Raw genomic sequence first — 14,777 nt, 5'->3', positions numbered from 1 at the left:
TCAAGAAGTCCTCAGTTTATTTCTCCTTGATGCATTAATTGCGGGCTCGGTGACAGATATTTTTCTTTCAGTCTTCTGTCATTATAATTTGGAGTGTCCTCAATTAGCTTTATTACGCTATACACGTTGTCACTAAAGTTATTATTTCTTATTACATTTATGTACGCAATTTACGCCGTTGCGAAACTATTGCCTAAAATTGAATCTGTAAGTATAATTAGTCTTTTTTTTGCGCGTGTGTGTGTGCTTTGTGTGCTGTTGCATGTGCCGTTTCCTTATTTTCTCTTCTAATCTGACCCAAATAAATAATTGCTTTAATGACTGAGGATGGCTGCCCAGTGTTATTAGTTCACTAAGGTTATTTCGGGCAGCCATGTACTAATTTGTATTTTAAACTTTTTTTTAGTACAATTAAATTTTAGCTATGAGTGAGTACAAATAAAGTTGTTGTTGTTGTTGAAATGTTTCTGTTTATTCACTGGTAGGGCTTGATGTCAAAATAGATGTGTTTACTGCCGAGACAAACATAACAGCCAAGTAAGTACGGATAAATATGAAGATTATCGACTCTGTGCATCCTACAATGTAACGTTAAGACAAGTCATGTGATTGTACCTTTAAATCTCCTTATACTAAGATTGAAGCCAGTCTTTTAAGTTATGTAACTTTTTTTCTGTCAGATTGGAAGACTTAGGTATTGAAGATCTCACAAAAGGAACGTTGTATCCTCAAGTAAGGACAAATTCTTTGACATTGTTTGCTTTTCATCTCATAGGCCTGATATAAAAGGACGTTGATTTTATAATCATTTCTGTTTGCATGAGTTTGCAACAAAGTCAATATTCATTAGGTAATATTTCTAGTGTACTGCATTATCTTTTTTTGTGATGGTTCGACGTCTTGTTAGTCACAGTTTAACGTGATATTACACAATATTATATGTTTTGTTTGTTTTAAAAGATCTTAGATTTGGCGGATAACACAGTTTTCGACTGCCAGGTGAGTTGGTTGTTAGGCTATACGATATTGTGTATCACAACATGGAGAAATAATTTAAATTATTTGTTACCTGGTACGACCAGTTGAAGTCACATTTATTAAATCAAATACAACACTAACAGTACTCAAACTCATGTTACATTGCATTACTTACAACACTTTAACATTAAATTGCCACGTTACTTAAATTACTTAATATATAGCAAAATAGTTGTGCCACTTAGACATTTCCTTTCAATTGGTTCAAAGTTTACATACGTCCCTTTAGAAGAAAAATAACATATTTTGTTATCGTGAATTGGTGACTTGGGTAAAGTGAAATAAATGAAGAAGCGTTCTCAAGTCGAATTACTCGGAGTAATTTTGAGTAATTCGACTTGAGAACGCTTCGTCATATATGTTATATCTTTTTATCGCTATTCTTTGTTCAACACGGTCAAGATAATTATTTAGCGTAGGTGATAAAAAATTGGAGGCTAGGTGCTTGGGCACTAGATCCAAACCAATCGTATACAAAATCAGCGTGCACAATGTTAAAATAAAGTTAACTATAGAATTGTTATTTACTGAATCCTGTACCTAGTTTTTTTCATTTACTTTGCTTTAAGATAACAATCTTTAACAAGTCCTCGCAAGGTGCTTTTGCAGACCAGGATCCGACAGCTCTGGATTTCTCAGTCAATGTAAAACTTGGAAAGCTCCGATTTGTGTTTCTTGGCTATTTTGTAGCCCATCTTCAAGTATGTGTATTGTTAATGCAATTGACTTGTATTTCGTGACTTATGTAACCCCAGGTTTGCAAGATTAGTTTTTTCGTACAAGTGAAAATATATGAAAGACCATAAAATTGAACTTCGGAGAAAGATGCAGATCCAAAGACAGTTAAAATGTAAGATCTTTCATTAAATTATTCATTTGTATCTTCACCATATGTACGGGTATAGTAGGAACTCACAACGTAACCAGATCCCAGTTGGTTTGATAGCTCAGTTGGTAGAGCACTGCACCGGTATCCCAAAGGTCATGGGTTGGAATCCCGTACAGACCTGAATTTTTTCAGGCTTTACTTTCACAACTGCTTAAGTTGTGTAGAACTGCGATGATTATTGATGTCTTTTCTGTAGTTGTTTCCGTAAGCACTTCTTGTTCTCTATTCTGGATTTAGCCTTGTGCAACATTGTTCTTTGCAACCAAACCTGTTATTATCACTCGTGCTTGCGCGCATTCTTGCAAATCCCCACAGTAATTATATTAATCTTGCTTGCAACAAAACGTGCTCACACTTTGTGTTTATGAACCTTTTTTTAAAACTGCAATCGCTGTTTGTAGAATTTCCTCCAAGCACTTGTCAGTCCAGAAACAGTTGCATACGCCCAAGAAGTAACTCAGAAAGCTGTTTTGAACAAGGTGAGTGAATGGGTTAGTTAGCAGTGTAGACCTAGACCGGCGTTTCCATATTGGAAACAACCAGTGGCAATTCTTCGACCAGACTTATGTCAGGAGGCTCTTGTGTCCGTTATCGATTCATGACGAAAAATTTCTGATGTCTCTATTGTTTTCTTTGCCTATCAAGTTGTCTAACTTCTGAAAACCTCTCATTCTATTCTCTACCAGTTTACATGTTTTGCATGGTTTACCTTCCGAAGGGAATACAACCCTATTGACGTAACTCTTATGCTCTCTTCCTTTTTTATCACCATATTGTGCGACATGGTTGAACTTGCAAGGTCAAGACACTCGAGCTTCTTGCGAAGCTCTTTGTTTGTTTCCTATCTAGTAATATAACTTCCTTTGGCGTCGCCAAACCTTGATTGGATCTTACCCTGTCTGTATTGCTCTTTGCGTAGTAAAGCAATAAAGACCTTCTTCCTCCAAAGTGACATAAATCTTTAAAGAGCCAGTATTGGCTACTTATGCCGACATTGTCTCCTCTTTTCAGGTTCAGCAAAAACAGGGCGCAAAGATTGGATTAAACATTTCCGTGAATGCACCACAAATTCTAATCCCCTGCAATTCAAGATCGAGCGAGAAGCTCATTGCAGACCTGGGTCAGTTGCACATTGCTAATTCCATTGTCAGCTCGTCCCAGCATGGCCTTATTGACCGGATGGATGTAGCACTAAGCTCATTCCAAGTTTCAGGGTATGCCGAACATTGTGTGTAGAATATAATGACATTTTATTGTAAATAGCCAACTGGTCTGTCCCCTGCCAGTTGAGATTTTTAACCATGTTATGCTCATGTCCGTCTTGTGTTTCACTGTTTGTTTTTACTGGCCCTGAAAAGCCCCATTTCTCAATGCACGTATTTTTTCAAAGACTAATTAAGGAAAGCTAAGGAAATTGTAAGAAAACCTTTAGCTTGTCATTTTATGTAAATCATGAATGCATTTCACTGTATAAATCTAAACTGTATGAACGGTTTAAGGAAAGTACGTTCGACTTCACGACTATTTCTTTTATTTAGCAATTCTCAAGTAGAGAAATGTCTTAGTAACCATCTGATTGAACCAGTTGAGTTGAATGTGATAGTAAAGAGACGACTGAACTTAGAGAAGAGTGACCTTCCTTTGATTGAAGTCGAGGGAAATTTGGAGTTGTTTAAGGTATGGATATGTTTGATTTCTGTGTTTAATTTCGCTGATATATTAAACACTGTCTTATGCAGAGAGCGCGAGCAGTGCTTGTTGCAAGGAGCAATAAAGTTCAAACATCTTAGATCCTCATCAGTTGTGATGGACCAAAGGGCGCGTACAAAATCTACTATGTTCACGTTTTTTCACCGCAATGTGTATGAGGAGTAGCCTGTGCTCTTAAATTTCTACTGCTCGGAACACCTTCAGTTACATTTTCATGTAAGCAAAACAGCATGCAGACTAACCGTTGAAATATTTTTTGGTTGCATTTGTTTTTCATAGATAAATTTAGGACTCAATGATTTCCAAATGCTGATGATGATTTTAAATGGTAACTTGTTGGAGGGCCAGCAGGGCAAGTATATGTATCGTCTTTATACATGCTTTATACCCCTCTACCTTGAACTTAAAGTTAAGTAATTTGGCTCTTTAACATTTTTTCAAACAGAACGTCAAGCTGTTCCTAAAGTGGATACAGAGCAACCAGAGGGGCAGCAGACATCACCAGACACAGGTGTGATGTCTTTACCCATTTCCTTTGCCTGGTTCAAAATGTTTCATGTCTGCAATAGTTGCTATGAACAATGTAAAGAAACTTGATTGTGTGTATCTTTAAGGTTCTTTGGACAAAACAGATGCCAAATCCATTGAGGAAGTACCAAATGTTAAATGTCATTTTACTATAACCAAGGTTGGTGTAGTTGTTTTTCTATAAGCTCAAAGTTAACTGCCCAATTCAGTTAAATAACAAATCCTTCTTGCTGGATATGTGATTTGTAGGCATGTCACAGACGACAACGTCGCGTTGGAACATTTTACCCTAAGCAATTTTCATTTGCCTTACTCTGACCCAATTGTGATTATAACTCCTTTTTTTTTGTTTTGTTAATCGTGTTGCACTGTGGTATTTGACTGTACTAGATTACGTTTCGCACTCTGTACTGTCTTGTTGTAAATTCCTTACAAACATAATCCGATTATTACCTATAGGTTCTAGTTAGTTCGCCCAAAATTGTCGATGGAGTTTCCAGACCTTACTTGGTTCTGGAGACAAACAACATGAGTGCCATTGTCACCATGGAAACGTGGATTCTTAGTGCATCTGCAAAACTTGGAGGAATAGAGTTGCTTGATCATCTAAATAAAGGTAAAAAAATTCCTTGGATTTCTGCTTTTTGTCAGAAATAATAATGGAAATGAGAAGATAAGAAATCGTTATAAAATAGAATCAGTTATTGATTCTTATTTCTCTTTACTCATACCAAACAGAAGTCAACAGCGTTTAATTTAGTAGTGTCAATGTCACAAAAAGGAAGACTTGAAAGTAATGTCAGAGACTATCATTTACTCGCTAGGTGAAGATGTTAAAAAAATTGAGAGAAAACACAGTTTTATGAATGGTTCATTTGCAAAGTAACTGTTCAAAGGTAACCTGCTACATTTTCTGGCAAATTCAAGACGCTTGAGATGGTTATGTTTTGAAGTGCTATCAATCAAATATTTGAGATCGTAGTAGGGAACACATAACGCGAGGTTTAAAAGTTGATTTAGATCTTCGTGTAGCTAATTGATGGTTTTCTTGTTCAGGTGAAGATGGCTCACCGGTAAAATTATTATCTTCTTCACGGGACGCAGATCTGATCTCAGTTTCATACAAAAAGGTGCGTTTAGTCAACTTGTGATAGTTTTTCCCGGATTGAGTCTGATTGGGCGTTGAGAGATTGCGACAAGTCTCTAATTAGTATTTATTATGTCAGTCTCCTATGTGACAGTTTATTTCCTATCTTTGAACTTGAAAATGGTGTCATGACGGTTCCGAAACGTCGCTTGGTCTTATCGCTAATTATTACCACAAAAATATCTACCATTCAGGTCAGGGAAGCAGACCTTACTTAATGAGCTTTCGTTCGTTGTGTCTAGCTGTTGGGTGTTATTGTTTACAAAGCAGTCGATTTTGTGGCTCTATGTTATAATTATTTCAATAAAATCATGCTCTGACCACATGGACAATCATTAGAGCAGTTGAAAATTGGGCAAGGTCTTGGGATCAAATCCCATCGATATCAAATCATTTGTCCTTAACATTGTAGGGTTGACAATCAGTACAGAGGTTGACCCTGACATTTTTTTTTTAACGTGGATATTATCCTTTTCTTTAGGTAGATCCCAGATGTCCAGAATTCGAGTCGACTTTTTGCACCGTTGAACAGCAAATAAAAGTAACGTTTTCCAAATTGAAGATCGATTGCCTGCAAAAGGCGTTGATGGATTTGCAAATACATGGTCTTGCTCTTATTTCCAGGTAATACGTTATGCCATTATGATCCAAAAAGTTGTTATCCCATATAAAGGTGCACGCCACTTTGCCAAGAACACGGTGGTAATTAAATTTAGGGCCTCTCCATATGAGCCCGGTTTATCTGGCTGGCCCAGTTACCAAGTTTTCGCTTCACTCGTATTTTCTTTGTTAAAATTTTGACGTGTTCATATGAGAAGGTGGGCCAGCCCAGTTACCAGAAACCGAGATCTCGGGATTCTCGGCAACCGGGTTGAAACTATTTTTCATTAAAACACTCAAGCCCGGGTGACCGGGACGAAACTTTTTTGACAAAATAACGTCATTTTCGCAGCATAGCGACCAAAATAGCATAAGTTATGAAGAGGCCCTATGTGAAGAGGCCATTAAATGGTCCAGACGTTCTAGTCCTGAGTTTCACTTTGCAAGATACTTAAAAACCCGACGCTACAGGAAATAAAGTATTCTTGATCGCTTGCATGAGTGTATATAGCATTTTTCTTGGAATGAAAATATTAGGATGCTTCATCTATAATTATAATAGTACAAATTGAGACTACTTTTATCGAGGCAAATTTGGCTCTAGAAGTAGAAATGGTGATGCCCAATGTCAATTCATTGAAAAATAATTTGTTTTATTTCAGTCTTGGAGAATCGTCTACAAGTACTCTAGCACCGGACGTACAGAACAAGCCCGAAACAGGTCAGAAAGGACAAAGGACTGTTAGTCTGAAAGTGGAGGCAGCGCTGTCAGAAGTGGATGTTCTCTTGAGGCAACCCCGCAAGAATTTGGCTGACATCAAGGTTCGAGGTATGTGAACTTAATTTCTGGAATACTCTACTTGCTCAAATGAACTGTTAAACTTAAACATACCTTCAGGCTTAGATCATCCTGTAAAGCTGTAATTATCACTTGGTTGACTAACTTTAATGAATTACTTCCGGAAGTTTTTATCTCTCCTTCTGGTGCATGGATCACGTTGATTTCTTTCATGTTTTTCAGCCATTTCATGGTATCATTTTCCTTAAATGGCTTTACCAAGTAGCCTCCTTTAAACGTGTAAATTGTGACAGGTTAATTGCAAATATAAAGGCGTATAAGTGAAGGAACTACATGTACTTTGCAGATCAGAATTGATAACGGAAGTAGGGGCTACGTACTACCGTACATGTAATTTCAATCCAGGTAGACAAGCTACGTACATTGTCACACTTATTAAGGCTGGTTTCCATATGATCGCAGACAATCGCGGATCGCAGATCGCAAAAAGTTCTGCGATCGTCTGCGATGATATGGAAACACGCATCTGCGATCGTCTGCGATCGTCTGCGATCGTCTGCGATCAATTGCGATCGTGCGATCATATGGAAACCAAAGTTCTGCGATCTGCGATCGAACCGTATCCCATAATATTTTGAATTCCGACCCATGATTCGACGCTTCTTTGCAACAAAGCAACTGCTTATTTGTTGTAAACATGGCTGGCGTTGAACAAGGTAACGTTAGTAACGAGAAATTTACGGAGGAATTTGCGCGATATCAGTGCGTTTACCACCGTAACAGTAAAGATTTCAAAGACAAAAACAAAAAGGCTAACTGCTGGGAAAAAATCGGGGAGAAATTTAATTTATCGGCGGCTGAAGCGGAGGTCAAATTCCGCAACATAAGAACTGCGTATGGTCGTTATCTGAAGCGATTGAAAACGCTACCTCCTGGATCGAGGCGAGATGCAGTGCCGAGGAAATTTGCAGCAAAGTTTCCTCCTCGACATCCGCCATATTGTTTGTTGCGATTTTCCCGCCAGCACAACGCGGGTGTAATTTTGACAGTTCCGCTGTCCGAAATGTATGCAACAGTCGGCTCTGCGATCGCTTGCGATCGTCTGCGATTATATGGAAACAACTCTCTTTGCGATCGTCTACGATCTGCGATTTGCGATCCGCGATCATCTGCGATCGTCTGCGATCGTCTGCGATCATATGGAAACCAGCCTTTATTTACAAACATTAAACCATTTACCCGCAACAGGAACTGACGAGTTTTCTACAGTTATTTTCTCAGTAAACCATTATTGTCAAAGTCAACTGACGTTTGTTTTGTAGGTCTCACAGCGGAGCTGCTTTTATGGGAAGGTGGACTTGTTTTAAAGTCCAGGTGAGTCTGGTTGGTACGTGTTTGTGATCAGTAAACTGTGGAGCTGCTTCTATTGTTTTGTTTTCTTAAAGTAAGACGAGATTTAGTTTTGTTGGTTGCAGTACAAATTTTAGCAGTATGTGCAACCTTTAACTGGGTAGACCGAAAACATGGATAGCACCAAATGAAAGAACTGCTTTATGACTTTTACATGAATGCATAGTCACACTTTAGGGTGTCATCCACAGCTTCAAGAAGTAAACCAAACAATACCTCTAGTACACTCTGGAGGCAATAAATATTTGGTTGGGGATGAGGCTCCGGTAAAAAGGAAGATTTATAGAGGAGAATTCAATTGGAATTGCAAGCTATTTGTTTTTGTCGGTTCGAGATAATGATTGTCTGGCGTTCTTCTCTATCACGTTTTACAGGCAGAATGACCTTTCAGTTGTCGATCTTAATGCCCAGTCATACTATCCTAAGGTAAAGTTTAAAAAAAAAAAGCATAAAAACATAGATAAAGCGAAATATCAGTTGTTTTTGCGTAGTAGCTTGAACCTGTGCAAGTTTCAGCTCAATTGTTGAAACCTCTCTTCCAAAACTGTGTGAATCTTTATTATTTAAGGCAACCCTTTAACCTATCAATTATCTCATTGGAATAAATATTACCACTTCTTTCTACTACCACATTTATAACTTATCACCTGCATTGATCAATAAATGTCAGTGTTTTTCTCTGGTATTTTTGAAGTAAGCACGAATGGTCTCCATAATATAAAGTGTTTACAGTTCGGGGCCTGTTAAAATGTAGTTTGTTTATTTCCTCTGGTCTGTTTTGACAGGTTATCTCTGTAGAGAACGAGAATGTTTTTGACTTCGAGGTAAGAGTGCACGCAAACTACCAAATGAATACGAATTAATTGAAAAGTGATCTTCGAGATTTTACACTGTTCTAATATCCGTTTCGATTAGTCTACACGATTTGCAAGTAAAGTTCTACGCCCATCTCAGTGCACTGCTTCCTTATTTACAGGCCTTCTCGATGTTGTCAACATTCTGCGACCTATGGAAAATGAAATTTTTTCTTAGTTAGGGAATTCCAATGTGAAATAACTAAAACTTCACAGTCTTTTTTCTTGGTAATCTTCAATGCATTGGTATTGATTCAAAACTGCTCCATTCGAGTCTAGGTATAGGCCTTAGATGAGTTGCTAAACTTGATGATAAGAAAATTAAGACTCTAGTGATATTCTAATTGTAAATTTCGTAGTTCGCATTGTAAAATTTGACTTACGGTATCTTCATTTCAAAAATGTTATCTTTTCAGTTTAAATACTTCAACGATACAAACAAACCAACGATGGATGAGCCAAACACTGCTGATCTCACAAAGCCAGATGGAAACCTTGAGCTCAACATTGGCAAGATAAACATTGTCTTTCTGTATCGATTCATCTCTGAACTGTTGGTGAGTGTTTCTTAGTTTGAAGAACATGTTTCTGTCATTGAGATTTTAATTCTCTCTTTCTTAAACAGCGATCGTGAACTTTTACGAGCACTAAAGAGGTAAACCTCTCTCTTAAAATGTTTTACATGTCTTTTTATATATATATATTAACCCATGTATTGTTGACTTTCTCTCTTTCATAAGCAATTTGTTGAACCTTTGACAAGTCCTCAATCAACCGAGTATGTAAAAGCAACTGCACAAAGAGCAGCCACCGAACAAGTAAATGCGTTATAAAAATCTGTGTTATTGCAATCCTGACATCCTCATCATCGTTTTCTTTGTCATCCTCGTCATCGCTTTCCTTCTCTTCCTCGTCCACTTCCTCGCCCTGAATCCTTATCCTTACATTCGTTTTAAAGGCCCATTAACCGATCTTTTCGAGCCGTTGCTAAGGAAAATTTAGTCTCATCTAACCTCCTCATTTTTAATTAGTTCAGAGTTATTTGATGTGTTTCAACTTTTTCATGATCAGTAACACTAGTGATGACGTCATCAGGCCACGCCCATGGTCATGTGACTAATACAGAAAAAATGCAAAGGCTCCCAGGCAAATTACTTTCTCGGGATTTTTTCCATTGATTTAGTATTTTAATTTAAATCCTCATTACGCTATGCATCGAGTTTGTTTCATTTCTAAAAGGTCAGATTTTGAGAGCATTTCAAAATATTGAAAAATTCGTAATTTTCTGAAAAGAGCACGATTTCGAAAAAGGAATGCATAGCTATGTTGCCAACGTTGGCTTTAATCGAAATTCGTCGAAAAAGGCTGGATTTAATGAAAAACCGCGTTTTCTTTAGCATTTAAAGAAACCGGAAGTGCGCCCGATATCTATTGGAAGTTACCCTATCAGCGCGTGCGCAATTTACATTACCAGCGCACTTCGGTAAGATCAAACAAAGCCACACGGAGTTAGTTTTTCTGTTTCTATTGCTCTTGTTTTTCCGTCTTTCTCTTATTTTGTCTTTGCTTGTACTTTTTTTACTTTGCATTTTGCGAAACACAAAGAAAAACGTCTAAAATGTATGCGAATTTGCAACTTTTTGAGTTGTTTTTATTTTCCGTGCTCAGGCTGACGTAAGTGACCGGAAGTGAAATTTCACCTCCTTAGCAACGCGCGCGAGCGCGCGCATGAATCGGTTAATGGGCCCTTAATCCTTAGTTCAATCCACATTTTTGTTGTTATCCTCATCTATTTCCTCGTCACCATCCACATCGTTACCCTCATTAATTATCCGCATTCCATCTTCATCTTCATCTCCATCATCATCTTCATCCACATCATCATTCTCGTTCTTATACACATTCACTTCTCTTATCCCCTTCTTTGCATCAGCTTCTATAATCCTGAAACGACATCGGTGTTAAATATGAATCGGATGGTGGAAATTGTTGAATTTCTTCTTCAATTGGTATACTTCCCTAACACTTTGATGTTTGATTTCTACAGATAGAGTCGATTCAAAGCCAGGGAACCCGCATTGCTTTACAAGTGGCAATCAGTGCTCCACTCGTGATAATTCCGCGCCACTCTCACTCGGTCGATATGCTTCTTGTTGATCTAGGACATTTGGATCTTCAGAATGAATTTGATCTTCTACCATTGCCAGGTGAACACGACGACAAGGAGAGTGTATTTGATGTCATGGAATTGTCTCTACAATCAGTGCAGCTAACGAGGTAGGCCACATTTCTTGCGAGGTTAGCATGTTTTTTTTTTTTTGTTTTTTGTTTTTCTGTAGTGGAGGACCAGAATGGATTATTCCTTGTGTCCTTCGGAGTACTTTCAACCATTAAACAGTGTATGGTATGAAAAATACAGTCATCATTTCGAGAAATGTCCGAGTTTTTGTTCTGAAGCCGCAGGATGCTTCATCAGATAAGATAATTAATTTCCTTTTTGTAAACCTCTTTACTAAGCAGTAAACGAAGAGAATCTAAATTGTTATGGTAAGAATCTCAATTTAAATCTAAATTTTGGAGATAAATGAAGGTGTTCGTTAGTTTCCCATGGAACACTAGTTTCCGCGAATGGTGAATGTTCCAAACTAGAGGTTTTTCAACCTGTGTTTTTCAAAATGTCGATTAATTTGTTCCTACAGGAACAAGTAAGTTAAAAACTTCAAATCCACCATGTATCAGTGAATTGTACATTCAAGTAACTGGAATGCGATTTAGATGATGTTAACTGGAGTGTTCAGTAGATGTGTTTCGTCATTTATTTTGTCCGGCTGTAGGGGTGTCATGGATTTAAGTTCATCTGCTGTTGTCAAGCGACATCTTATCGAGCCAATAAAACTTGATGCGAACATAAAACGTTCACTGCAGCCTTCTTGCCAAGACGTCCCGGTTCTAGAATGTTCTGCCACCTTGGACTTTGTTAAGGTATGTCACCGTTGGTTGTGTGAAATTTCTTGAATGTCTTTCTTAAAACAACGTATGCCAGCGTAATACCGATTAAATTCTGGTTCAGGTTTGGCCCTCTTTCCGGCGCATCATTGTAAAGATCATTCTGTACCATGAACTGTTGTCAGAGTTGGCTGAAGTAATGTTGGTTAGCGCTAAGACTTTTGAACACCATAATTTCTCGGTATTTATCGTTAAAAGTGGTAACAAACGTGATCATATCACATTTTATGTAGATTTTGTATGTTTTAAAAGTTTTATACGGAGACGTGGCTCCATTGCATGTAAATGAATGTTACCTTTTTTCCCCTCAATTGCGAATTCGCAGCTGCAATATCAAGTTTGCGAAATTTGTTTTATATTTCCTTCTTTTTTTTTATAGATGAATCTGGGTCAACAAGATTACCACGTACTCACTACACTTTTTCAAGAAAATCTAAAGGAATCTGAAGGTTACGCTTTGATGGAAGGTAACACGTGTTTGTTACTGAACCAGTGTATTGTTCTCAAAGCATTAAATTAGTCTACATCCAGAGTCAGCTTCTCAGGGTCATTGATAATTCAGTGTATTAACACAAAAGTAGTCATAATCGTCACAGTGTTGGGAAATGTGTTCATAATTACCATAGATGGTAATGATAATATTTCCCTGTTTCTCCGTAGGTTTAGTATCAATTGAGGGCATATAGAAAACACGAGAGGCAGTGTTTATTGAAATTTCCAGGCACTCTCTTGTCGTTGTTTGAAATTATGATGAACGTTTTCTCTCGTGTTTGATATGATACGTCCATTTTTGTTGTTTTGTAGAGGCAAATCAAACATCTGAAAACTTGGCAGAGGAACAAGAAGAACAGATTGAACCTACTATTGCAACTAATGCTTCATCAGGTATGATTGGATTGTTTTTGGACGTCTCTGCTTGTAGTGTGATTCCAGTGGATTGAGCATTGTAAATTTAGCTACTTGGGTAGAAGTACAGTAGTTGCTGCGTGATTATGGAATAAGCGTAGAGGTGGTGAAGATAATTTTATTTCTGATATACGTTTCCTAAAACAGCTGTATATTTTACTGAATAATCATGATACCTGTTCCTTAGTGAAACACATGTAACAGCTCAACAGATATATGTAGTGGTTTGTCTTCATAGAACCTGGTCCAACTCAGGAAGCTACTGACACAGTGTGGGATCAGATGGTGTTTTCATTTGATCTTGCCGGAGCGAGCCTTACTCTGTACAGTAATGAGAAACCTCTGGTAAGTTATTTGCAATCAATTACCGCAATCATATCACAAGGAAATGTTGTGTTGTGGTACAAAGGGGCCGAGGTACTGAGCAGATGTGCTTTATTAGTCGAGCGTTTTCTTTAAGGAACCTGAAGACTTCTCACTGTTCCTGTACGCTGCTAGTTTCTTATTGAGATACAAATCAATTTTTATTTTAGAGAAGTCTTGAATTTACCCAACGCACACAATAAACTAAGGGAGCGTTTCTTTGGAATGATACGGATCAGGATCCTGATCTCTGATCACCGGATCATGACGAATCAAAGGAACCAGTGAATCCATTGTGGGCGCATCGGTTTCTTTGATGCACCATGATCTAAGTGATCTTGCATCATTGATCCTGATCGGTGCAGCAAAAGAACCGGTGAATCCACTCTCGGCAAGGATTCATCAGTTTCTTAGATGCGCCACGATCTGAGTGATGTTAGATCATTGATCTTGATCCAGACGAACGAACGAATGTACCTTAAGTGACAGAGTAAGGGCCACTTTAGCCTCCTTGTCACTTGACGTGTTCACGTAGTTTACTGCTGCAATGCACCATTTAACCTTGGGTATCAGTTCATTCAGCACCTAACTGTGAAAGACCTAAGACTTAAGGATTCCCGACCGCAAAGATCGTTGCAAGGCAGTTTGATATATCTTTATGTCTTGCAGGATCCGTTTGATTCCCAGTCATCGTTTTGCGATCCAGCAACACGGTTATGTCTGTGTGAAGTGGACAAAAGTGTGGTTACCGTTGTTTTGCCCAGTGACAGATCTGTTCAAATTCATTGCATGCTTAATGGCTGCGTAGTGGAAGACGTTAGAAAAGGAACAGTTTCTGCTTTTCCAAGGTAAGCGTAACACAAATGCTTACTTTTATTGCAGTTTTGTCGATGAAGTTTGTCTTGATTCATCAGTCACTGATAAGTTAATTTCATTTTTGATCAAAGGTTAATCGACAAGAAAAAGGCGACAAATGCCAGTGTTACAAAATCTCCCAGCAAAGAAATGTGTGACATAGCTTTCTGCCAGTTGCCTTCTGGAGAGATGAAAGGTTTGTTCTCATGGCTGATCTTTAATAAAAACAGTTCTACACAAATTAAAGACGTTTTGTGAAACAACTGGTGCAGTTCTGGGCTTTCCAGCTCGCAAAAATGAAAATTTTGATCTCAAGATGGAATGCCTGCGTTTAAATGAGCCCAAACGCAAGGAGACTGCCGTTGTCGTGAAATGATATTCCTAACTTTGTTCAAAATGTTTAATAATCCAAAGCTTCTACTCCGAGTAAAATGTACACTTGTTACGTGTAAACAAATACAGTAACTATACTCTGCTTCATTGGCTTTCAACAATCGTTTGGAAATATAACAGTCCTCTTTGTTTGACAAGCATTCATATCGATTTTGTAGTTTCTAAGTAAAGAAAAAACACCCAAACAAATTGGAAAAAAATTGTTGAAAGCAACAGTTGCCTGGTCTAAAATGCATTGTTAATCTTGTAAGTTGTCTTCACACAAAAATGTTAAAAGTT

At 37.9% G+C, this 14,777-nt stretch overlaps 1 protein-coding gene across 3 annotated transcripts in view; it reads left to right on the top strand.

Moving 5' to 3' along the window:
• The window catches only part of LOC110057823 (intermembrane lipid transfer protein VPS13C-like), a 69,233-nt gene that overhangs the window by 21,358 nt on the left and 33,098 nt on the right, over positions 1–14,777 (top strand). For all 3 annotated transcript variants that reach the window (XM_089283374.1, XM_089283373.1, XM_089283372.1), the window contains exons 40-65: positions 486–537; positions 681–732; positions 961–999; positions 1,608–1,739; positions 2,329–2,406; positions 2,939–3,141; positions 3,466–3,604; positions 3,917–3,989; positions 4,083–4,148; positions 4,252–4,325; positions 4,625–4,781; positions 5,222–5,295; positions 5,794–5,936; positions 6,575–6,741; positions 8,034–8,085; positions 8,496–8,547; positions 8,907–8,945; positions 9,392–9,532; positions 9,716–9,793; positions 11,023–11,252; positions 11,810–11,957; positions 12,361–12,448; positions 12,786–12,866; positions 13,126–13,232; positions 13,920–14,098; positions 14,198–14,301. In XM_089283374.1, the coding sequence (XP_089139500.1) occupies positions 486–537; positions 681–732; positions 961–999; positions 1,608–1,739; positions 2,329–2,406; positions 2,939–3,141; positions 3,466–3,604; positions 3,917–3,989; positions 4,083–4,148; positions 4,252–4,325; positions 4,625–4,781; positions 5,222–5,295; positions 5,794–5,936; positions 6,575–6,741; positions 8,034–8,085; positions 8,496–8,547; positions 8,907–8,945; positions 9,392–9,532; positions 9,716–9,793; positions 11,023–11,252; positions 11,810–11,957; positions 12,361–12,448; positions 12,786–12,866; positions 13,126–13,232; positions 13,920–14,098; positions 14,198–14,301 (2,748 nt within the window). The remainder of the gene's footprint in view (positions 1–485; positions 538–680; positions 733–960; positions 1,000–1,607; positions 1,740–2,328; positions 2,407–2,938; positions 3,142–3,465; positions 3,605–3,916; positions 3,990–4,082; positions 4,149–4,251; positions 4,326–4,624; positions 4,782–5,221; positions 5,296–5,793; positions 5,937–6,574; positions 6,742–8,033; positions 8,086–8,495; positions 8,548–8,906; positions 8,946–9,391; positions 9,533–9,715; positions 9,794–11,022; positions 11,253–11,809; positions 11,958–12,360; positions 12,449–12,785; positions 12,867–13,125; positions 13,233–13,919; positions 14,099–14,197; positions 14,302–14,777) is intronic.

The sequence above is a fragment of the Orbicella faveolata genome, unplaced genomic scaffold, assembly GCF_042242905.1.
Source record: "Orbicella faveolata isolate gen_17 unplaced genomic scaffold, um_ofav_v1 contig_12, whole genome shotgun sequence".
NCBI classification, from domain to species: Eukaryota; Metazoa; Cnidaria; class Anthozoa; order Scleractinia; family Merulinidae; genus Orbicella; species Orbicella faveolata.
Note: the sequence above shows the minus strand (reverse complement) of the source record. Positions and strands in the feature narration are given on the sequence as shown.